Source organism: Macrosteles quadrilineatus, unplaced genomic scaffold (genome assembly GCF_028750875.1).
Source record: "Macrosteles quadrilineatus isolate MER2022 unplaced genomic scaffold, UCM_ALF_1.0 Scaffold_7__1_contigs__length_78375512, whole genome shotgun sequence".
In the NCBI taxonomy this organism is placed as follows: domain Eukaryota; kingdom Metazoa; phylum Arthropoda; class Insecta; order Hemiptera; family Cicadellidae; genus Macrosteles; species Macrosteles quadrilineatus.
Genome location: NW_026542600.1, coordinates 46,771,666 through 46,796,594, shown reverse-complemented (window position 1 = coordinate 46,796,594; position 24,929 = coordinate 46,771,666). Strand labels below are relative to the sequence as shown.

The 24,929-nt window shown below is 36.3% G+C and overlaps 1 protein-coding gene across 2 annotated transcripts; it reads right to left on the bottom strand.

Moving 5' to 3' along the window:
- Positions 1-491: 491 nt before the first annotated feature.
- Positions 492-24,128, bottom strand: LOC128998750 (TBC1 domain family member 22B-like). 2 transcript variants are annotated; one of them, XM_054425083.1, is made up of 11 exons: positions 23,923-24,128; positions 20,600-20,712; positions 19,956-20,083; positions 18,193-18,345; positions 16,278-16,385; positions 8,078-8,223; positions 5,631-5,759; positions 4,695-4,881; positions 3,270-3,452; positions 2,754-2,977; positions 492-953 (listed from the first exon to the last, which is right to left on the bottom strand). In XM_054425083.1, exons 2-11 carry the CDS (start codon positions 20,692-20,694, stop codon positions 813-815), a joined length of 1,494 nt encoding a protein of 497 aa, XP_054281058.1. In that variant the 5' UTR covers positions 20,695-20,712; positions 23,923-24,128; the 3' UTR covers positions 492-812. The 2 variants fall into 2 exon arrangements, with proteins under 2 accessions (XP_054281058.1, XP_054281059.1); XM_054425084.1 differs by having other exon boundaries at positions 18,205-18,345.
- Between the last annotated feature and the right edge of the window lie 801 nt (positions 24,129-24,929).

The following is a 24,929-nucleotide window of genomic DNA, read 5'->3' as shown; positions in this document are numbered from 1 at the left end:
AGTTTTTCCATGATTGAATAACAGACTACACACAAACATCCATACGTCTTCCATTCATAATATTAAAGTAAGATTCAATTACACAATTTTGAATAAGAAAATACAAAAATGAATGTGTTTTGTTGTCTTTCAGGTTTACTTCTTGTCTATAACTCACTTTCCATGGCGCATTGCCACCAGGACTAATTTTTGGCATAGTATTAAAAGTTACAAATGAAGAACAATTTCTGGTAATATTACAACACCTTACAGGTAACTTACCACCACTACTAGTAGAAAAATCTTGGCTATTGGCTAGCCATGCATGAAGGTATATGAAGCAGTAATTCAAACAAATCTTCAGTAATTGCTTAGCCAGAGGTAACTTCCCTAATGGAGGATTAATAATATCTTTGTAATTGCTTGTGTGAATTGTTTGTTCAGGAAAAATGTTTATTACAGCTGAGACAGTATAATTTTGCTATAATACAAGGTAATGAAAAGGCGACATCTTTTGTAAAAGCGTACTGATATATTTCTGATATTTTCATATTATGATATCGATATCTCATTTGACAATTACCGCTAAATAAATCTTTTACTATTTGCATTTAATATTCATATTCCAATTGGGTCATTATGTACAAGGATCAAAATTACATGTATCACCTCCGAGTAATTTTGATTTAAACGATTTACAGGTCTATATTAGATGACACTGAAAAAATACATTAGTTAAAAACATTATTTATAACAATAAATTGTACATTGTGCCAAACTTTGAACACTGGAATCCATCAACAGACATTTCAGGGATGATTTTAGATTCTTGGTCATCTGTTATCACTGCTTTGAAGATGGTTTGGGGCGTCAGCAAAAGTGAACTTGAGACGATAAGCTTCCGCAACAAGTACACCGATGTCTGCGTCGGTCCAATTATGTGTGGGGAGGTTTTGAAGCATTAACATCAGTCCCTGTAACAGTATTACAATATAAACACAGCAAGAATTTGTAAATAGCAGTGTTAAATTATTGTAACCTGCAGTCTGACATCCAGGCAAACACTACTATCCAACTAATATGTGTTTTTTTGGTAATGAAGATTGGTGAAGAGTGATCAATGTCAATATTAAATACCCCCGCCGCAGCAAACCTGCCGTCTAAGCGAATTTCCATTTGGCCGAATTGATTTTCAATTGATCTATTTAAATAACATTATTAGGTTTAACGAGTACCTAGGTTTGCTGCTACAAGGAAACTAATAAAGTAGTGTGTTTTTAGTAAAATATTGATAGCTTACTATAAAATAAATAAATTTGCCAAGTTTGATCAAAATATATCCATAAACAAGCAAACTACAACATTTTACAATATTCTCCATAAGAATAACATGGGAATTTTCAATTTCCCATTTTTTTAGTTTTCTCCGTAACCAATAACCGTACAAAAACACTTTGAGATACTGAATTGTTTGTTTTTTTAAGCTCTTTAAGAAGGTTTAGAGAAAAATTGGGAAATTTTGTGTTTTGAGGGTAAAACGTGAGAAAAACCAATTTTTACCCCATAAAACCCCCCATAAAACCCTGTTCCCATGGTCCGATCATGCCGGATCGCGAACTCATTCAAGTTTATCCCGCCTTACACCTTCAAACCAAATTTCATCAAAATCGGATAAAAATTACTCAAGTTATCGTGTTCACGGACACATATATATATATATATATAAATCTATATATATACCTATATATATATACATATATATACATATATAAAAATTTCAACGAATGGTGTTTTTGGCCTCTGGGGACATTAAAATGAAAAAGTAAATCGGTCCCGGGCCTAAGTCTTACCATGAGACCTACGGTAATAGCTACTTCCCTATAGGGAAATTCGCTAAAAAATATATATTTTACAAATTTCTGAAATTTCCTGTTTGATTTTTGTGGATTGGCCATAAAAGAATATGTTGTAACTGTAAAATGCTTTCAGGTTCTGAGTGCTATTAAATACACTACCCCTAACTCATTTTAAATAGTGTATTTTTCCACATGGAATCAGGAGTAGAACAAATTTAGGCCTCCAAATTTAGTCTAAATATATATTATAGATATAAATCTAAAGCTGTGCGAGAGGCTCAGCTTTTGAGCCTAGCCTACAAGCCTGAGCACTAGGTTAGAAAATTGAGCTCAAGCTGAGCTTTAGAGATCACAAAATGTGTCTGCGAAGATCACAAAATCCCCCTTTCACTGCGATAGCAGATGAAGATGCTAGCGTATTTACTGTGAAATACTAAACTTAAAATTTAATTGTTGTCATCTGCATGTTGTAGGAATATTTCATTGGCAAAATTGATGAGACTATGTTCATCCTATTTTTAGCGAAAAAGTCAGTTACAGTGGTCTGCTTAGGTGTTGCGATGGTGATCAAGTCCATTGAGCAATCCGATTTGGTGACACAAAATGATCCATTGTACTGTACAATCTAAATTTTCCACGGAAACTGAAAACTATCAATAATACCAATAGGAATGGAATGCTAGACTATGCTTTTTCGAGACACCATGTGATGTATAGGTGGTATAATGAGGTTATTATTTGCTAAACTGATGTTAATTTATTTTTGCCAAGATTAATAAACATTTGTTATATTATCGTTGTGACTGTGAGTGAAGAGATAAAATTCAAAACGAATAAATGGTCAATTCTTCGGTATTTGGAAAAATTGTTTTACCGAGGATTTTACTATACCGAGGTTCGTTATATTAAGGTTGGTACCTGGAAGTCTCGCTCTAGAAGCAGCTCCTGTCTCCAGTGGAGGAGGAACGCAGCACACACGTAGAGCTGGAAGGAAGCAAAGCTGTCTGACTCTGCGAGGTAAGTGTCCCACAATCTGATGGAACACCTTAGAGGAATCTCTCGTGTAAGTAAGTTGTTCATCCAACGGAACGAGAACTGCAGATAATCTATTCCATGTCTTTGTAAGTGCTTGTGTAGAGTGCCTGCTCAACAGAACATCTTACTGTAGCGCTTTCTCTGCTTTATGCGAATACACATGTACTTTTGAACTAAAATGAAACAGCAGTTTAAATCCTATTTTATCAGTGTGACTGGTTGGATCCGAACCAACACTAGAGCACTAACCTAAATTTCATTAATTGTATTGTTCTCATTGAAAATGAAAATAATATTCAGTCTTGCACATTTCTAAAAGTTACTCTCGTTCTCAAAAGACAAAAGACACTAAAATGTAATGATTTGAATCTGATAAAGATTATATTATTTACCACTTACCATCTATCCTTTGAATCAGTTCCTTCAACTGTTTTACTTTATGCTGGATTCCGAGCTGGGCAAAAATATAATTGTCTTGTATCCCATCAAGAAATTTGGAAAGGCACCAAAAAGAATCAGCTTCAATGATGTCTTGGTGTTCTTTTGGCAAAGTGTTCACTTCAAGGGTATCAAGATCACCACCTAAAATACAATAAAATGGGTTGATTTTGGTATGCATAAAATAAGTGGAAGCAGAATTAAAAATAATAACAGGCAGTGATTCCAGGTTAAGGTCTTAATATGTTGCCTTTGTGGTAGGAAAGTGCACTATAGCTAAAGACTGTATCATATATGTAAAATAATTTTGATTTATAGCCCAAAGGCACAGTTTTTACCAGACAAGGATCAACTACACCGAGAGGTCGATTTTAAGATAGGTTTTGTTCCATTATAAGGCTATATAAATTAACTCTGACACATTCTTTCTAAATTATAGTTTGTTGATAGTCACGTTGAATTTCAAAATTCAAAACATCCCAAAATGGTGTGTTGACCAACAAACTATAATTTGGAAATCAGGAGGCAAAGCCACCTTGTATGGCCTCGGTAAGAAACAGAATCTTGATAAATTAACTAAATTGTGATGTTTTGTATCCCTTTTAAATAACTATTCCCTAGAGCTAGAAAAATTATACATTTGTATTCAATTTTTAAAAGAGAGACAGACAGGAGATCATAAAGTTTTTAAAAGAGACAGGATATAATAAAGCATAAAAAATGTTGCGTACAAAAAGTAGCAAGAGAGATATAACTACCGTAGACTCTCAATTTTCCACAATTGGATTGACCACGATCGCAAGTTAAATGTATGTTAAATACAGTAACACCCAAGATGTATAGTTTGAGGAAGCCCACCATCTCGCAGACAGACTTAAGTGTTACTGTTGTTTACTTCACCGACCACCGACGAGTTTAAAGTTATATTTCATACATGCTATTATTTGTGTTTCTATTAGTTCTATACAAAGGCTCTCCAATACTATTTGTTTTGTAAATAGACGTATATGAATCAAAGTCAACAGTCATGTACATTGTGTTTTAAAAATGCTTTATTGATACCTAAACATGTATTAAAGCTTAACAATATAAGCAAATTGCTTCCTGGGTATTTTAGGCTAGGATTGCATTATCCATGATTTTGATTATCTACGATCACTCAGTTACCCATGGGGGTCTACTCTATACTGTTTAAAAAACTGCTTGATAACATTATGTTACATATGTACAAATGTCATGCAAGAGTAAAATTAATAGATTTTTAAATTTGCTATAGAAAGTTTGTAGGTAGATATTTGTGAGTAAATTTTACCAATCACAGAACAAGCATTGGAATTCAGAGTTAGTTACTATAAGTTTTGAAAATTATAAAAAAACCGTACATACCTTCAGGCAGGAATTCCTGAAGGAAAACAACATAAAACGGAGTAACCAGATCGTTTATTCCCTGAACGTAGCCTGAAGCAGGGTGTCGAATAGCCCAGATGAACAAAATCCTCTCAAACATTTCCTGAACTGTCTTTTGTTGGAAAAGGGCGATTAAGGGGCTCATTCGAGGAATGTCAATGTGAATCTGAAATACAAAATTATGTAAGGCTATGTATAAAAGCTAAAATAAAAACATCCTAGAATGCACAGATCAGAACCAATGGAAGTAAGTATACAGCAAAGTAATGTTCACAACAATTGTGTTAACTAAATGAATCAAGGAATGGAAAAAGTACAGTGTGCCAAGTATACTGAGCATTTAAATTGTTGAAGTTTTAACCTCAAATATGACTGGATATATTGAATGGCTAAAGGGTATTATTCTAAATATAACAAAACCTTTGATTAAAGTCGGACAATTTTATGATGATGGATATTTCAGCATTAATTTCTATTACCAAACCTTTTACAATAAACAAAGACTGTTTTGGTTTGCTTTGGAACAGCTATGGCTTTGCTACTTTAAGGATGTATTTCAATCAAATTAGGCAAATGGGTTAACATCTTCCTAGGCTATTTCAATACAAAACATGCATTATTACCGTTCCCTGACGCAGCAAACCTCAACTCGTTCAACCTAATGTTATTTAAATAGGGAATAAATCTGACATGTTTAACGAAATATTTAAGTGAAAATCCAATGAGAATGAAAATTTGCTTAGTTTTCAGGTTTACTGCAGCAGGGATATTTGTTAACTTTCTAGCGTTTTCAAGATGCCCTAAATGTTCATTAATTAATACTGCATTAAACATAATGGTTGTTCGATTTTATCTTGATGAAATGCATTATGAAAAAATTATCTTGATAAACTGACATTTTTGCAACTGTTATACCTGTCTGTAAGTGTCTTGGTAAGTCTCATCTCTCTCTGTGTCGAAATACTGCTTTACTAAGTTCCAGTAGTCGAGTCTTTTACGCTCCATGACAGCTTGTCTACGCTCCAAGCTGGCTGGTAGGTACCCCTGGTAACAACACAAGACATTCATTTTAATTTACACCAACACTAATGGATACGTTATTGTATCACCTCCTGCAGCAAAAGCGAGGATTTTTATCACCTGATCACTGCAGACATTGCAGGGTATCGATGTCAACTTCGATCAATCAATGCTTATCAATTCTCAATACCGATAACCAAGAATCGGTGGTATCGACAATCGACACATTCTACTCAAAACACAAGTGGTTATGCTACATTATCCATAAAAAAATATTTTGGGACAGGAAAGTTAAAACACCTGTTCAAAAGGGCAGAGACACATTGTGTGGAGTGGTCAAAAATGGCACACTCGTTGCGCGCAGTGGTCGGTTTAGGGCAGTGTACAAATGCGTGCAGCGGTCAAAATATTAGTCAGTTGAATTAATTTTTATTCCCGCTTTTTAGGGATGGACGGGTCCCGAAATTTCGGGAAAAAAATATTCCCGATTATCGGGACGGGAATACATTTGACTCGGGAATTTTTCGGGACGGGATTTGGTCCGATCGTCGGCGATTTTTCCGCTTCGCGAGTGCCGAAAACGCCGTTATTGCGAGCGATAGGTCCGCGAACGCAGGAGACGAAGTCATTTCGATGATCGCGCCGTGACCGCGGAGTCATAACGACGATCGCGCCGTAACCGCGGAGTCCTACCGACGATCGCGCCGTGACCGCGAGTCATGACGACGATCGCGCCATGACCGTGAGTCATACAGACGATCACCCCGTGAGTCACAAGTTACTATAGGTACCTGTAAATTGTTACCCATTTTTTGGTTTTTATAGATCAGTGCCACAAAAGGTAAAAATTTATTTCGTATGTCTTTTTTGGTAACTGCAATACAGTACTTTCTTTTTATGCACAGAAAAAAATCCCGTCCCGTCCCGTCCCGAAAATCGGGAAGGAAATAAAAATCCCGTCCCGTCCCGTCCCGAACTAAAAATTCAATCCCGTCCATCCCTACCACTTTTATAAATATCTCTCAACCAAACATATCCTTCAACTTCCCAATGGTTTGGGATGAATATGGTTTATATTACTTTTAAGCACAACACCTTCACTTTCATCTGTCAATATACAGGGTTTTCATAAAATAATGGTGGGGTTTGAACTGTCTGTAAACCTATTATAAGACCAATTAAATATTTCATATTGATAGCCCTGGATCTGGTAGCTCAAACAGTTTTGTTTACATTAATCAAAACAGCTGTGTTGTTTGTTGTGCTAATCAACAACCTACTTATTCTTTTAAATAAACTTCAAGTTGTATTTTCTTATAAACATGTTTTCTGTCAAGAAAAGGCAAAGTGAGTTAACTAAGTGAACGAAAGTCAGTAACTCTAGAATAACGGCCAATTACGATGTTAAAAACATAGTTTATTCTAAAAAAAACTCGATATTTAGCCCATCTACTAGAAAGATCAAGAGATTCAGTCTTCATTGTAACGAGAGAAATGTTGCACATGTGGAGAGAAATAGATCATCGTCTGAACGTCTGTAGAGCAAGAGATGGTTGTCATGTTGAAGCTTATTAGTTATTTATAAAATCTTTTTGATGTCAGGAATTCACCAAAATAAATAGTTTGTTTGTATCTTTTCTCGTTTTTGTTTTTATTTCATAACTTAACCCCACCATTATTTTATGAAAACCCTGTACATAGATATTTGATCTTTTAACACATCGCCAAGCAACCCCTGCAAACGACTTTCTATCAATCCGAAATTTGTATCCTTTTTAAGCCAACAATAATTTGCCATGTTTACTCATCATACATTCCATCTTCTCTCCATGAGTTTCTAAACACATCTGAGAACTAACGACTGTTTTCTGAAACATGTCATTAAAAATATTATTGTGTTGGGGCTAAAAGTTGAGAAAAATCAGATTTTATTAGGCAATTTCAAGAAATTTTTGAAAATCTAAAAATTTGATTTTTCCCAGAAGTAGGAGTAACATATAACAATCCAAATTATGTCTTTTCATCGCAATTTGCGTGTGTAATAATGCCTTAAAATCTTTGACACTGACTACCAAACACCCTGTTTAGTTTAAACTTCAGGATATTTTCTCCAGAGGTCTTAACATGCCATTTTAAAGAGTTTCCCCAAATTAAGCCTTCATTATCATTAAAATGTAAGCTCTCGTAGTGTAAAATATACGAGAATATTTTTAACAGACTAAGAACCTGAATTAATTTAGAAAACAATCGATAACTTTTTCACTTAAAGAAGGCAATGGTGATGCACCTTAAAGTAAAAGGACAAAACAGCAGTCCAAATGTGAGTGGACAAGTATACTTACAGCCAACAACCGCCAGGCAATAGGTCGAACCTCAACAGGTATTCCTGACCAGCTGAGGTGTCGCAGATCTTCTAAGTTCAAGAGATTAGACTCCAGTAGCAGTCGAAACTTTGCTACTTTCCCCACCATTGTTTCACTGTCTGCTCCTGCATCCAAACAAATTAACTTCAATTATAAATAGTGTATCATAGGACAAATTTAAAATTTGTAGTAAAAAATGTAAAAATAAAATTTCAAAGTTGAATGGCTGGTTTTTGTTTAGAAAGATTGCCGTTTTTTGGCATTAGTAAACACTCAAACCACTCAGCTACCTAGCCAACTACCATTTGTAGTGAAACGAGAGTAGCTTGGCAATATAACAAACAATAACATGACAAAATACAAGGTGGTCCACGGGAAACAGATGGATAAAAAAAATTATTGCTCTCTTAAAGTTATGAGCATAGAAACGTTTTATGGACAAAGAAATGAAGGGAAAGTTGTGACTTTTACAAAATAAAATAGAAAATACCTTATTTCAAGTTTTGATAATTACAGTGCTCAAATTATGGCCATTGAAACGGACACCCATTTCAAGCCTTGCTTGAAAACTTGTTTCCACTTTGTTCAGTTGTTCCAGAATACGTGTTTTTTTTTTTTTTTTTGTAAACACATGTGCCTGAATACCAAATATGCGATATGTGCTGAATATTGTGGCTGAATATCGGCATTTCAAGTAGGCCATAGTTATGGACAACTGGGCAAGCAGCCCCTTAGGGGAAGGTCCCCAGTGACATTCCTCCATCCAGGATGGTGGGGTGTTCAGCTCTTGGAGAGGTGGTAGTGTGCCATCAATCTCCCATCTGCCTGTGGCTGTGGTTCTATGGGCTTCGGCTCGCTTGTTGTGTGCAACCGACATTTTGTGTGGCAAATCCTCAACTTTGGAAGTAGCCTTTTCCTGGGGGGTGACCCCCCCAGTACCTAAGTAAGCGAGTACCCGTAAGCTCACGGGGACACTCTAGGGGAACGGAACTTTCCGCAGTGTGAGGGCAACGGCTGGTGGTCACACTCCATTAGCTTATCCCTGTCTCTGAGCCCGGAGGGTATGGTTCTCGAGAGTGTGGGGGGTTCTCCCTGGAACCTCAATTGAGTTAAGGGTGTCACCACCTTTGGTGGATAGGTTCATCCGGGTGGGTCCCACTTCTATACCTGCCTCCTTTTGGGAAACCCTGATGGCCTGGCAGTGATGTTGGGCTAGTTGGGCAAATGAAGTAGATCGGGTGCTGGGATCAAGCCCGCCGGGGGTATCTGGGGATCTATCGCCCTGGTTATCCCTGGTTTCCCAGTGAATGGGTAGGCTTCAATCGGGTAGTATGGAAATAGGTGGTCCCCTTCCTCCTGGCTATGATGGCGGGTTTCGGCCTGTCAGGGATTAGATAGGTCCCGAGTGTTGCTTGTACTGTGTTGCGTTCAGGGCATTCCATTATGGTCCTTCAGGGTTTCGGCCCTGGTGGAACCCATTTGGAGTGTACGTGCGACCAAGTAACCGGTATCCCTGGTTAGGATTGAGGGGTAACCCTCTTTCCGAAGGGTTGCTTCGGCAGCCGGTGAGCTTGATGGCCTTAAGTCATCCACCCATGGTGTGTCTACGGTTGGTGCGAAAAGCTCCGGCCGACACTACGGAGCCCGGGTTAAGTGAAAATAGGTACCGGGAAGTCGTCGGCGAGTCTAGGCTCCTTTGACAAAAACGTAATGTAATGTAATGTAAATAAATGATGTAATGTAATGTAAAAATGTAATGTAAATACCGCAGGGGGCCCACGCTTGCGTGGGTTCGTGGCCTGGGCGACCACGCGGACCCTAGCTCTCCCAGAGGGGAGGTAATTGCCCGGTGTTGGAACCGGCACTTCAGGTAGACCACAAGCTATGGACGACTGGACAAGCCAGCCTCTTTGGGTTTTACCCAAAGTGAGAGTACCCAGTGACATTCCCTCCATTCAGGGTGGTGGGGTGTTCAGCTCTGCTAGTGTTGATTAAGTTCATAGATCTTTCACCTGCCTGTAGCTTGTGGTTGTGACTGAGTCCTACCTGTTGTGTACGACTGACATTTTGTGAGGCATATCCTCGACTTTGGAAGTAGCCTCGTCCTGGGAGGTGAAATACCTAGCCCCCAGAGGGGAGGTAAATGCTCCGTGTTGGTATCGGCATTTTCAAGTTGGCCACAGACATGGACGACTGGGCATTGGGTCCCAGTGACATTCCTTTATCCAGGATGGAGGGGTGTTTAGCTCTAGGAGAGATGGAAGTGCATCATAATCTCTAACCTACCTGTGTCTGTGGTTCTTTGGGCTTCGGCCTGCTTGTTGTGTACGACCAGCATTCAGTGGGCAAATCCTCGACTTTGGAAGTAACCTTTCCTGGAGGTGAAAACGGGCAAGTACCCGTAGCTCACGGGGACACTCAAGGGCAACGTAACTTTCCGCAGTGTGAGGGCAACGGTTTGTAGGCACTTATGCAAACCAATCCCTGTCTCTGAGTACGGACGGTATGGTTATCTTGAGTGTGGGGGGTTCTTCCCGGAACCTCAATTGAGTCAAGGGTGTCGCCACCTCTGGTGGATAGGTTCATCCGGGTGGGTCCCACTTCTATACCTGCCTCCTTTTGGGAAACCCTGATGGCCTGGCAGTGATGTTGGGTCTGACGGGCAAACGAAGTAGATCGGGTGCTGGGTCCGAGCCCGCCAGGGGTATCTGGGGATCTATCGCTCTGGTTATCTCTGGTTTCCCAGCAATGGGTAAGGCCTCGATCGGGTAGTGGTGTAAATGGGAGGTTGGGGTTCCCCCCGTCAGCGTGCTGACGGTCCCCTTCCTCCTGGCTATTGATGGCGGGTTCTGCCTGTCAGGGATTAGATAGGTCCCGAGTGTTGCTTGCACTTAATGCGTCGGGGCGCTCTACCATGGACCTCTAGGTCCTGACCTAGTGGAACCCAGGTGGAGTGACGCTTAAACAAGCAGCCGGAATCCCTGGTTAGGATTGAGGGGCAACCCTCCTTCCGAAGGGTCTGCTTCGGCAGCCGGCGAGCCTGATGACCTTAAGTCATCCGCCCATGATGTGCTAAAGGTTGATGCGTAAGCTTCGGCCTACATCATGGGGCCCGGGTATGTCCTAAAGGATAGGTACCGGGTATGCAGTCAGGGGGCTTCGGCTCTCATGACAAATAAATAATAATAATAATGTAATGTAAACACATGTCTTCAGGTGACTCCACAGGAAGAAGTCACACATTGACATTGACAAGTCCGGTGAACGCGGAGGCCACACAACATCACCAAATCATGAGATCTCATGCCCAGGAAATATCACTCAAACTGCTGCCAAAGAGGCATTGGCCAGGTAAGCAGTGGCCCCATCTTGTTGAAACCACCATATGTTCTTGATGTAAATGTTCTGCCTTCTAGGTTTTGGAATGAAAAAGTCTCTTTATCATGTTCGCATATCGTGCAGAATTAACAGTGACGTGAGTTCTTTTTCTTCAAAGAAAGATGGCCTATAAACCCCACATTTTCTACTTCACACCAAACTGTGGTCCGGGTGGTTTTGTTTTCATATTTGATCCTTACGTTCTAAATGAATTAGCTCACCTTTAAATTTTATTCTGACTCGAAACTTCGCCATGACAATCAATACGAAAGTTGACGTCTAAAACAGCGTTGAGTTTCACAGTTGACTCCACCACTTTTACAAAAGCATCGTATGCAAACATGAAATAGACTTTCGACCACAGCGGCATAATGGGGACTAAATGGCATTGGATAGGGAGCTGAATGACCATAAACCTGAATTTCATCCTCCACCTGTCACCAAGTAATGCAAAAGTGTCCGTTTCCGTTTTTGTGAATCACCCTGTATAATTCAAATCATTAAAAACTTATTAAATTATATAAAAATTGCGAGAGTAAAAATACTTACATTTGATTTTTGGTACATTTTATAACTTCTTTAAGACTAAACTGAATAAAATAATAATCAAATCTAGTAATCAAACCTTTTTCTTCTACTATATCGGTACCTTTTTCTAAAGCTGTTGACTGAAAGAATCTCCAAGGATTTAAACCACAAAAATAACTCAGAAAGGAAGGTTTGGGACGGAGATGGAAATTGGCGCCTGAAAAAAGGAAATGGGCAGGAATCATTAGTAGGTGTAAGGAAAGGTAATGGTTGAAAATGCAAATGACATGACATGTATAGGCCTACAGTATGCAATAGACTCCCGATTATCCACAAGTAGATTGACCACGCAGTGAATTAATCACGATTACAAAAAATAAAAATAAAAAGCTAGGGGCCTATGCAAGTCAAAAGTACGTTATACAAAGATCACCAGATGTTTAGCATGAAGAGGCTCGTCATTTTGTGGGCAGACCACCCATTACAACTGATGAGTTGATAAGTTACATTTTTTGTGTGTTTTAATTTGTATTATTACCAAATACATAGCTCTCCAGTATAATTAGTTTTGTACATAAAAGAGAAAGAAACAATGTTAAAAGGTATCTAAAAAGCATTTAAAAAGTTGTATTAATTATTACATAAGCATGTATTAATGAATAAATAAAAAGTCAATAACTCAATGTTAGTTATTTCCAGGGCATTTTAGGTTCAAGAATCAAGAATTTATTTAACCATTCAACAAATACATACCATCAGTCTCGTCATAAAAAAAATTACAAAATGTTGTAAAAATACATATATTAATAAAAGTTTGGCCTAAATAGCCTAAACAAATAAATTACAAAGGTACATTTACGTAACTAGGTTACATAGTCAGCAATGGCCTAATTTATTGAACAGTTCAGATTAAAAAATTCAAAGGTGTTATGAATAGGGCTGTTGATAAAAAAGTGTTTTATCCTGTCATTAAACATGTTTAATAGTAGGTTTTTGATTGCAGTAGGAAGAACATAGTTAGGTTTGCATTATCCTCGATCACTCAGTGGATAATGGGGAGTCTACTGTATGCTGATTAAGATCAAACTCCTATCATAAGTCCTCAATTGAGCCCAACTCTGGTACAGTTCGGCCAATGTTTCTTTGTGCGCGACCAGATCTAATCAGGTCTAGGCAAGGGGGTTGGCAGGGGTTCTTTTGTGAAAACATTTGTGTCTTGCTACTCACTCACCCCTAACCCACCAACTCTGCCAATAACCGGTACCTGTATGTTTTAGTTCAGCTAGTAGCACCCGTCCACGCGCATAGAAGTTGTGGCCGAACTGGATATAGGCATAGGTCAAACATGCTCCCACAATTGTTTATGAACATTAATGTAACATTAAAGAAAGCTTCATAGTATGTTTATATCTGATAAAAATTGAGTGTGTTTATGTCTACTAACTTATTTATTTTTTGTTATTTAAAAACTAACCTTAACATATAGTGATCAAATAAAAAAACTACATGAAAACTTCCCTTGTTCGCTAATACTACTGTGGAGTATTGTTTATCCAACATAAACCAGCCACATAAATGTTGGATAACACGGAAAGCGGTTGAAAAACCCTCATAAACATGGTAATCAATATGATTATGATGTCAAACTCATTCTAGGCTTTTACAAAACCACCAACTTTTCCGTTTTGGATTCTTTGTTACTAATAATTAAACAATAACCGACAAAGTGAAAACGCTACTACTGTAACTGTAAAATGTAACATAAGGTAATTAATTATCGTCCACAAGATTCCAGTTACACTGTGTTTAACACATGAGGGGTACGGAGAGGTATAAGGAGTTATCTAACTGTGTGGTATGCAGCACAGAGAGGCAAACGCAAACGAGTCTACGCCTACCCGCTACAAAAGTACAGTCATACAACATGGAAATAGCACACAATTCTACGGTTCTAATTTAGCCAAAGATTGGATAATCAAGACTCAACACTGTTAAAAGTACACTAAAAAAGAGAGAAATATTAAGTGGACACAAACAAACTCAAAAACCAAACATGTAACGTACATAAAAAAGCTTCAAAATTTTACAACAATGTGAAATCTACTTGCATTATTCAAATTTAATGATATAGCCTGGATATTATTATTACAATTAATCATTTCCATTTAAATTATAGGTGTGCGAGCCAAAGATTTTCAATAGAGCCTAGCTTTTTACTATCATGAATTTACATAATTACAAATAATAAGTTAGTCAGGCCTAGTCAAAAACTTTTTTTTATTTTTATACAATTTAATATTACGATGTGGAGTAAAATTTAAAAAATTAATCAGATAAAAGGATGAAACAAGGTAGGTTTATTATTTTATTATTAAAGTTTATTATTAAATTTCACATAATTTTTATTTTCTTCAAAAGAATATATTTCTATATTTATAGAAATATATAGTTCTATATTTTTCCTTAGAATTGGTGCCGTCATAGACAAAGAGTAAAAATAGCCCACATGTAAAGAAGGTTTTTGTAATTCAGAAAAAGATTAAGAATAATGCCCAAAGTTGATGTTGAACACCATAAACCAATTGTTATTGATTTTAAAATTTTCACTGTTGTTAACTTGTATATTTTTAATTTATTGTTAACTAGTTTTAAGAATTTAAATGCTTTTTAACTGCCGTAAAGATGTCCACCAGCACAATACCCGTTTCAGACTATGACTGGAGAAACCCAAGAAAAGCTATGAAATAGTGGGCATGAAATGTTTTAATAAGATTCCTACATTTGTGTTTTCTCTCCCATATAATTCTTTTAAACAAAAAGTGTTCCAATGGCTTGCTGTTAATTCTTTTTACGGACTCAAAGACTTTTTAGACCTTCCTTCATCATAGTTATGTTTTTAGTTGTCATTGTCTAACTTTTGTGCCTTCACCTAATGCCTTGTAGTACAACCTGTCTAATTTGGTAATGTTTTGCTAACTTTCAAATGGTTGTTTTTACTTCTCGATAGTGATAAACTCTGTGATATTAGTTTTAGACCTATTTATTAACTTAAAATGCTATTTTTTCCTTCATATACTTCAAAGTAAAATTTTTAACACACATCTCAATCTGACAACTGCTCTGCATGAAAATGTTTGACTCTTCCAATACATTTGTAATAAGTCTACTGGAAATAAACATGTCTTATGTCAAGTGAATATTAAACTAATGAAAACTATTACAACAATAAATAAAACAACTTATTGAAAGCACGTAGGATTTGGTCACCAGTAAAAATCAGTATAAAATTTAGTAGGCCTACCTATTATAGTTTAAAAAATCATAATATCCTGGACTCCTCCCGCTCTTTGTAGACATTATCGTTGTCTCCCGTGGTCAAGGAAACGTTTTTATCGCCATCAGTGATCGTGGCAAAATCCTGAATATCTCTCGCGGTTTATAGACATTATAGTCATCCCCGCAGTCACGGAAACGTCATCATACTCTTCCCTGATTGTGGCAAATTCCCCTGGACACCTCCAGTGGTTTGTAGACATTATCATTGTCTCTCGCAGTCACAAAAACGTCATCATAGTCTCTCACGATCGGAGCAAAATCCTGGAAATCTCCCGCGGGTTGTAGACACTATCATCATCATAGTCTTCCACGATCGAGGCATAATCCTAGACTCCTCCAGCGTTTTTTTAGACTTTATCATCGTCTCTTGCGGTCTCAGAAACGTCATCATACTCTTCCGTGGTTGCGGTAAAATCATGAATTTATCGATCGACGATCGCGAGAACTAGGTACTCGTTTTACAATAGTGATCGTAAAAGATCGGCTCGAGCTTCATTTTCCGACTTTGTGCTTGATATCTTAATCTTGTAGGCCAGGCTCTGCTTGGCTCAAAAATTGAGCAGGTTGCACACCTCTAATTTAAATATTTATCAGCATTTTAATATTACTTTAAATGTACTTTGTTTAACAAAAGCAATTGTAATCATCACAAACACTAACTATTTTTAGAATGTACAAATAACGATTGTTATCCAAATCAAGGAAGTACAATTTTGTAGTAACATTAGAAAATTGCTAATAAAATATTTAAATACAACATGGTATTCCCTTTCTCATTAACAATTAGGTAGTTGACGTTCACAAAACACTAACTTTGGATTTGTATGATTATTCAAACAATCCCACACAAAAAACATTAAAAAATCATATCATGCAATCGCCGTTAAACAGCTTTAAATACCAACAGATGTGGGATTAAAAATTAAAGAAAACTTACCAACAGCCACTTTGAGTTTAGTGTGTTGGCGATGAGTATTGTTGAACCTGCTCGTAGGAGAGTTATGAGTTGTACCCGAGTCCTTTCTTTCTTCTGAAGTAGTTGTTTCTGAAACCAACCCGGCAGCTACAGCTTATGAGAAAACACAATCCCAAGAGCTTAAGAAATGTATATTACTCATGGAATGCATAGTAAATTAACGATGCCTCAGTAATTTTATATGAGATCCTGGAATGTATGTCCTAATACAGCCTTAGAATGGCATCATTGTTCCAAAAGTATTTGATTCTAAACTATAGATTAGAATGAGCATGTGTTACACAATTTGTAATAATCATCGATAATCAAAAAGCTATAGCACCATAATAAAATAAGTAGGCTTGTACGAGTTCCCACTCAAACTTGAAAATTTAATTTTGGGTTTTAACAGTAATATCTGCATTTTTTATGAGGTGGATAAAGGTCAAGGTTTTAGGCTGGGTACAAGCCGAATCACTGCTGCATCGCAGCCTGGAGCAGTGTAGGGACACCACTGCAATTTTTCTGCTGTTTCCCTATACAGTGTGTAAATTAAGTATGGAAACAAATCTGTATTTTTAAAACCGAAATAGATAGAAATATTCTATTTGTGGCAATAATAGTTAACAAAGATTCCGCAATTTTTCACATGAAAAATATTTTTTTACCCCCCTAACAGGGTAGGTGGTAGGGGGTGACTTATTTTTTTCAAATAGCAACCCCTATTGAGTGACCCCTCATTTTGAAGGGTTTGTCAAAAGAAACACAATGACGCAAATCCGAGGTGAATATCTCACTCCTAGCCCAAATGGCGGATATTCCAAAATTTCATTTATTGTACGTGAAAAACACCAATTTCACAAATAATGGAAAGAAATCTGTATTTTTAAAACCGAAATAGATAGAAATATTCTGTTTGTGGAATTGATTGTTGACATAGGTTCCGCAATTTTTTTAATTAACAATATTTTTTCAACCCCTTTAACAGGGTAGGGGGTGGGAGTGACTTATTTTTTTCAACAACAACCCCTATTGAGTGACCCCTCATTTTGAAGGGTTTTTTAAAAGAAAAAGAATGACGCAAACCCGAGGTAGATATTTCACCCCTAGCCTAAATGGTGGGTAATGAAAAATTTAATTTTTGTAAAAAAAAGCCCATTTTGGAATATCCGCCATGTTAGCTAGGAGTGAGATATTCGCCTCGGATTTGCGTCATTGTGTTTCTTTTGACAAACCCTTCAAAATGAGGGGTCACTCAATAGGGGTTGCTATTTGAAAAAAATAAGTCACCCCCTACCACCTACCCTGTTAGGGGGGTAAAAAAATATTTTTCATGTGAAAAATTGCGGAATCTTTGTTAACTATTATTGCCACAAATAGAATATTTCTATCTATTTCGGTTTTAAAAATACAGATTTGTTTCCATACTTAATTTACACACTGTATAATGGACAAATTCCAGCCAAATCAGAGGTGATTCCAAATCCTGACTAAGTTAAGACACCACAAGTGTGTGCCTCACTTTTAAAGCTGAGTCGAGCCTCAAAAGCGATTGCCCTGCAATTGTAAGAGATTTTGAAGCCATTATTTAACCTAAAGTCAATGATTATTGAGAATGAGAATCGGCTCATCCCTATTTTTAATATTTTATCTTGAAACTCATGGCTCAATCAATGTTTTACTTTACAGACGTCAAAATTCACAGTTTATTCACGGTTTTCATGGTTGAGTGGGTACTGTTTTATATGACAGTGAATAACAGCTCATCTAACCTTAGTTTAACAAATTTCTTGACACACAAATGTATTGTTCAGTCTCTTATTTATAGGCCTATACTGTATTAATATTTTTTCCAAGTAATCATGAGATATGGTTAGTAGGTTAGGTTAGGCAATACCTGGGATCTCACCATTTTTGGCATTCTGAGGTTGTGGTTGGCCGCTAGAGTTGCATTCTGTTGATGATTGTTGGGAAGACGAGGTTTTACTGCGATGGCTGTTGATTACACTAAGGGCTGTTGAGTGAACCACCTGTTTTGATATTTTCATATCTGCAATAAAACAAGAAATTATTTAATTTTCATAGTTACTATCCTGTTCTAAATTGCTAGTAATTTGCGGTGACCCTATCAACCGAAATTTTGGAAAGGAAGGGAAGAAAGAAACAAAGAGCTCAACAAGTAACCGCTGTGATTACTAGTGTCACCGAGATCGCTGTATATGATCACAGTTTCTCCTACCTTTGCGGGAGACAATCAGTTTTGTCGCCAAGAAGACTGCAAGGTATACTCATAGACGTTGCTTAAATCTCAGGTGACAAATAAATTTAAATGTTGTCAATCAATGTAAAATATTTAGTCTGTTTTTTTCTAATAAATGACAGATTATCTAAAAAAAATAATCCATCCGAACATTCCCAATCCCGAGTTATTTCCAATAGGTAATTCGACCCTCTAGTACTACTCGTTTTAGTGTGAACTACATTATATCAACATATTTCCATTAGTTAAGACTTAGTTTTATCATTATTACAGTTACATAAACATTCTCTGTGTTTAGTCAACAGACATGTACTAGCCATTAAATGATTGGTCTTAACAGCTAGTTTGCCAAACAACAAGATAAGTCAATGAAATCCCCCGCAGATTTCATTGTTTAGGTGTTGGTCAACGTTTTGCCAGTTGATGGGCTGTTTAAGTTTTTAATTACATCAGATTATTATTTTTCAGATGAGTTCAAAAACCTTAATGTTCATAGTTACAACTCAAGGCAAATGTTCTTTATTGTGCCTAGAACAACAAATATTCTAAAAGAACAAGGGAATATTTAGTTCCATTCTTGTTAAGCAGTTTACCGGTACAGCTGAGGAATATACGTTACTGTAGAGTTTTAAAGAAGAAGTTAAAGAATTTATATCTAGATCTGAGTTAAAAATGACTGTGTTTCATATTTTATCATTGTTGTTCACTGTTCCAAATGTTTATTGTTGTTACTTTTTTAATAGTTTATTCACTGTTCACTGTTCCAAATGTTTATTATTGTTACTTTTTTAATGGTTTTAAATCCGTTTATTACTGTTACTTTTTTCATTGTATATTAATAATTGTTAAAATCTGACTAGGCCTACTTTAAATTCTATGATTGGTTTGGTATATTATTGAATTCTTACAGAAAAACAAGGGAAACAAAAGACTGATAGAATAACAAAAACAAAGACTGATTGAATAAAAAAAGCACTGTTAAAAAACAAAATTAGAATAATTGCTGCAGACAAGCCATAATGGCTTTTGTGGCTGAATTGTATGGGTTTTGTGAATTTGTATTTTTTTGAAAATGGTTAAATTTTCCATGAGGGTGGTTTAGTACCCTACCAATATTCACATTGTTAATCAATACATCAATAACACAATTAAAAACGTGAAACCAATTATGTCAAAACTATTTCCTTTGGAGTCAACAACCAACTTACCAATTTACCATAACCTATAGTTATATTCAAATAATTCAAATCAAAATAATTATTTGTTAAATTTCATAATTTTTAAACATAATTTAATGATTAAATAAATTCAAATTCAAATTGGTTTTTAATATTATCTATCAACTATAGGTAAATTCATTTATAGGTTTGTAAAAATGGACACCTCATACTAGAACTTACCTAATATATTACAAAACTCATCGTCTCCGATTTCCCATGCATCACTCACGCTTTCTTGAAAATCTTGAAAAGACGTAGAGCTTGAATTTTGTTGGGAGTTGCTTCGTACCTCCTTCCTTGGGCTGGGTCTGCAGAAAAATATAATAAATATGATACAAATATTCTAAATCTTGATGAGGTTAGATATACAACTCAAATGGGTTATTTACAGCCTAATAAGAGATGGTTTGTCGATGTTTTGTCACCAATATTATGCTTACGATATCCGGGAAGATCATCTGTTTTAGAAATATTGGTGGTGAAAAAGTACTAGAACACACAGGTGTTATTCTCCAGCTCAAAGTTAAGTTTTATTCTTTCTAAACATCAACTGAAATTTGCTGAACAAAAACTGGAACCAAAAGTTCAACTTGACATAACTCAATAAACTCTCTGTGGTTTCCCAAACTAGACCTAGTCAGTAACATGCCACTTATACACAACAGTTGGCCTATTGCCAGATAACAGATACCAATAGTAGGCTGATATTAACCATTATATTATTACCTGATAAATAAAAAAACCATTTTTTTTTGTACCACTTTTTACAAATCGTAGATTACTCATCATTGTTTCCATAGTAATTTAACAAATGATTAAACTACCTTCCAGGCACTGGTTTAGTGCTTTTCTTCCAGAATGTAGATCCTTGATCTTCACCATCATGATTCTCCATCGCCTTAGTTCTCACTATTGACATAATCGGACCATATCTCACCTGGAAATATCACAAATAGTTAATAATTGATTCATTGGCTTATTATTCACTTGGCTTATTAAAAAGAGTTATGGATTTATACACAACGTATTGTACTGTTTAGAAGGACTTCTGATTTTTTATGATAAAGGAGTAAAATATTGTTTAGTCTCAATATGGGAATTATGCATACTCATTACAAACCAGGAAAATAGTAAGATTGTGTACAATGATAATGCTCCACAGCACAGCTTCGTAAAAAAAACGGTATAAGCTAAGAGACAAATACTTTCCCTCTTTACCTTGACATTAAAATGACTTTAAAAAAGAAAAAATAAGGGGTAAGCTGCAGGGGTAACTAGGAGGAAACTTTTATGGGGGAAAATAACAAACATCACAATAATTTTTAATCCATACCATGTGCATTATACAGCGTTAGGGGATGTGCTTTTTTTCAAAGTTATAAAGACTAAATTTAAAACACTAAATTTTGATCAAAATCGTTTGAGCCGTTTTTATGAAAATACTATTTTTGGTTATTTTATGTGTAGGCCTACCTAAGAGTATTTAAATGGCAAATTTGTAAAATTAGGCCTACCATTAAAATCAATAGGCTGTAGCTGTGTACACATCCACACACACACACACATTATTTCTAAAAACATTTTTTCGGGTTCAAATCAGGGGAGCCCAAAACGGATATTTCCACCCAAAACGTCAGACTCAAAAGTTTTGACAAACACGATACCGGTAGACCTACAATACTTTTTCCAAATACTATAGGGGGAGAAAGTAAAAGTACTAGGTTAAAATAGCCTATGGCATGGAATGCCTAGGAGAGAGAGAGAGAAGCTGTGGAAGCCAGTCCTGGGGGGCCTGCAGGTAAACAAGATGCAGCTCTGTACGTACATCTCTGACCGCTCGGTAAGAAGAATATCACGGTACAACCTGCACTTTTATCCAAACAAAATGGCTATCGTGCAACAGTTCAAGTCCAATGATTATGCAAAGCGCAACACATTTTCAGAGCAAATGATTGATTTTCATACAGATGAAAAAATTCTCACTTTTAGAGTATTGCGTGGCCAGCTTGCTCCCCGGATTTGTGACTTTTTCTTGTGGGGGCTGCTGAAATCAAAAGTTAACACAAACAAAACCTGCACATTGGATGACCTGAAGGAAGCCATACGCAAAGAAATCGCCAACCTTTCACCCGCATTGTTAGGAAAAGTGTTTAACGGTTTCAGTGCAATATTTGAAGAATGCATGGCCCAAGACAGACATAATTTGATAGAAGTAATTTTATATCTAAAACGGATTGGATCCGCCGGTTTTTAGTTATTTATATAAATGTCCATAAATACCTGCCAATCTGTAATATGTAATAGGGCCTAAAACACTTTGTATCAGTTTAAACATTTGAGTTGTTTACATTTCTAAACCGTCAGAACTTTTTGCCACTCCCTGTAACTTACTAGGGCTATCGGTTCCTCCCGTCCTAGCTAAGCGGGCTGATTCAGATCTAAAATGAACGTCGTGTTCCTTACCATACTTTATCCAACACTATTGTACCTGGTTCAGATCTGAGACGAATGACGTGTTCCTTACCGTACTTTATCCACAACTATTCTAACTGGTTCAGATTTGAGACGAACGTCGTGTTCCTTACCGTACTTTATCCAACACTATTCTAACTGGTTCAGATCTGAGACGAACGTCGTGTTCCTTACCGTACTTTATCCAACACTATTCTAACTGGTTCAGATCTGAGACGAACGTCTTGTTCTTACTGTAGGCCTACTTTATCCACCACTATTGTAACTGATTCAAATCTGAGGTGAACATCGTGTTCCTTAACGTACTTTACCCACCATTATAGTAGCTGGTTCCCCCTCCTTTGGGACTAATTACTGTAGTCTCTTCATAGAATAAATAATGTTCTATTATAACATTTCTGTGGCCTCAATCATCAACCACAGTTGCAGTTCACACATCAATTCAAATGGTCTTGTTCTTGTAAATGTTAACAATTAGCCATCCTGAGTTTTTGTAGGTACTTCTTTGGTTTGATACTTAAGTAAAATGGAGATGTACGTTGAATAAGTAAGTTCGTTAACAGTTGCAGATGAAAATGGAGTTGGAAGTTTAGAGGTAAAAAAATATGTGTTGGGGAGGGGGATGAGTTCAGAGGATCTGAAACATTCACACAATGTATTGCATGATGTAGGCGGCTGCAGACTTTTGTCAGACCTAGTTTCAAGCCGTAACCAAAGTTGAAGGGATTTTGCCTACAGACAACAGTGTGACCCCAGCCTACCGATGTGTGTATAATACATGTAGGCTACCTACCGGGGTAAAGTAAAAGTAGGCCTACCGTGTATTTATTCGTTTTTATGTGTAATTTTGTTTGTGTATGTTCGTGTTTCAATGTGGTTTAGTTTTTGGTTTTCCCTACATTAACTTATTGTTTTTTTTTGTTTTTTTTTTTTTTATCAAATATTAAGTTAGGCCTACGGTATTTGTTTTTGTTAGGGCCTAATATATTAGTGTTTCATTGATTTGGTAAAATATTATTGTTTTTATTGATTATCAATAAAATTGTAAACAAACATATCTTAACTCAATTTGATGTTTACTTAAGTTACATAGGGGAAAACAACATAGGAATGATAAATTGATTCGGATAATTATCGATAGGGCCTATAAGTATAGCCTACTCAAGATTATTCATCCGATAATATATCACAGGTTCTCTGCGGAACTGTACCTTTAGGTTTATAGGTAGGCCTAACTTAACTCTACTATATGTAAACATGTCTTATACTGTACGCCTTCACATCAACATAGCCTAAATGGATAGACCTATTTTGAAGGAATAAGATAGGAGGCTTAAATACGATTTAGTAGAAAACCAGATCTACTTAGGTAAAGGAATTTGTATAGATAAAGAGAGTTAATTTCAACTTTCATAAGGATTGTTACTGACTCAGTAATGAACAACAATACCACAACTTATACCAAAGAGAGGTGTTGGCAGCAGTACAAAGTAGCTCAGAACTGGGTAAACTAAGCACGCCCATGTCATGGATAGTAGTAAAAATTATATCCCCTTTAGCTATGTGTAGGAAAATTAGTTTCAGTAATACAATAAAGAGATACTTTGATTTAAATTATTTATAGACTATGTCCTAAGTTTAGTTGAATCTTTATTAAAAAACAATGAAAACTTACCTGTTCAACTGCTGTTAAAAGTTAAAAATTACTCCCAAAGTATATCTCAACGAATGTCATGAATATAATTAAAAATAAATTTTCAATAAAAATAACAATGGGTTATAATTTATTTTGAAAAAACCAAAAACAACGAATATCTAATTAAGTTCCAACTATTACTATTTTGATTTTAACACAGTCAGCAGAGTTCACAGACAACTTAATCAACATCTGACATTCTTGTTTTCATTTTTCATGATTTTTACTTCCAAAGACAACTAAGTTAAAGAGTTTTAAGCAATGATTTAGTTGGTTGATTTTTATCGTACTAACAGTCATTGAATAAACTATTTTATTATTATGGTAGAGTATGTTCAGAGGTAGTGTTGATATATCAAACGGAACTAATATATTAGATCCGACATATAACGAGAGTGTTTAATTATAACATTAATTAAGTGATGCGATGCACTACATTAGTTAGGAAAGTGTTGGCCTTCCAGAAAGTCTAAATATGGTTGAGTATTTTGACCTATTTACAACATAATAAGCAGGGTCGCGTTAAGGGTCAGTGGAGCCCTGGGCAAACCCAAGAGCAGCGCCCCCCTTTTTTCCTAGTGCTGGCAGGCGGTGGTTTTGGGGGCACCCAGCGGGCGCCCCAAAACCACCGGCACCCCTGGGCATATGCCCCAGTCTGCCCATTTATTTTAAAAGTGGGCCTGATAATAAGATTTGGATTGATGAATGCAAGTAAAATAGAGACTGTCCAATTTAAAGTCTTAAAGGTAATTCAAAATAAAAATGTGCAGTCTTTTAAACATATAAAGGGATTGGCTTTGCTTTTCTGTACTATGTAATATCATGGACTTTCTATGCTACGTAAGCTTAGCTTTTAGATTCATATTTGTACCTACTGTATCTGATTATATTAGAATGTAAAGTGTTATTGTTTTTGCTTTTTTTTAATACGATATTTATTTTTGCAAATGCACGATTCTTGTGTTTAAAATCTTAAGCATTTGTAA

Coding starts and splice junctions, on each gene's coding strand:
- LOC128998750 (XM_054425083.1), bottom strand. CDS start 20,694: ATGTCAATAGTGAGAACTAAGGCGATGGAGAATCATGATGGTGAAGAT. Junction 20,084..20,599: donor ACTAAACCAGTGCCTGGAAG/GTAGTTTAATCA, acceptor ATTTTTCTGCAG/ACCCAGCCCAAGGAAGGAGG. Junction 3,453..4,694: donor TCAGGAATTCCTGCCTGAAG/GTATGTACGGTT, acceptor ATTGTATTTTAG/GTGGTGATCTTGATACCCTT.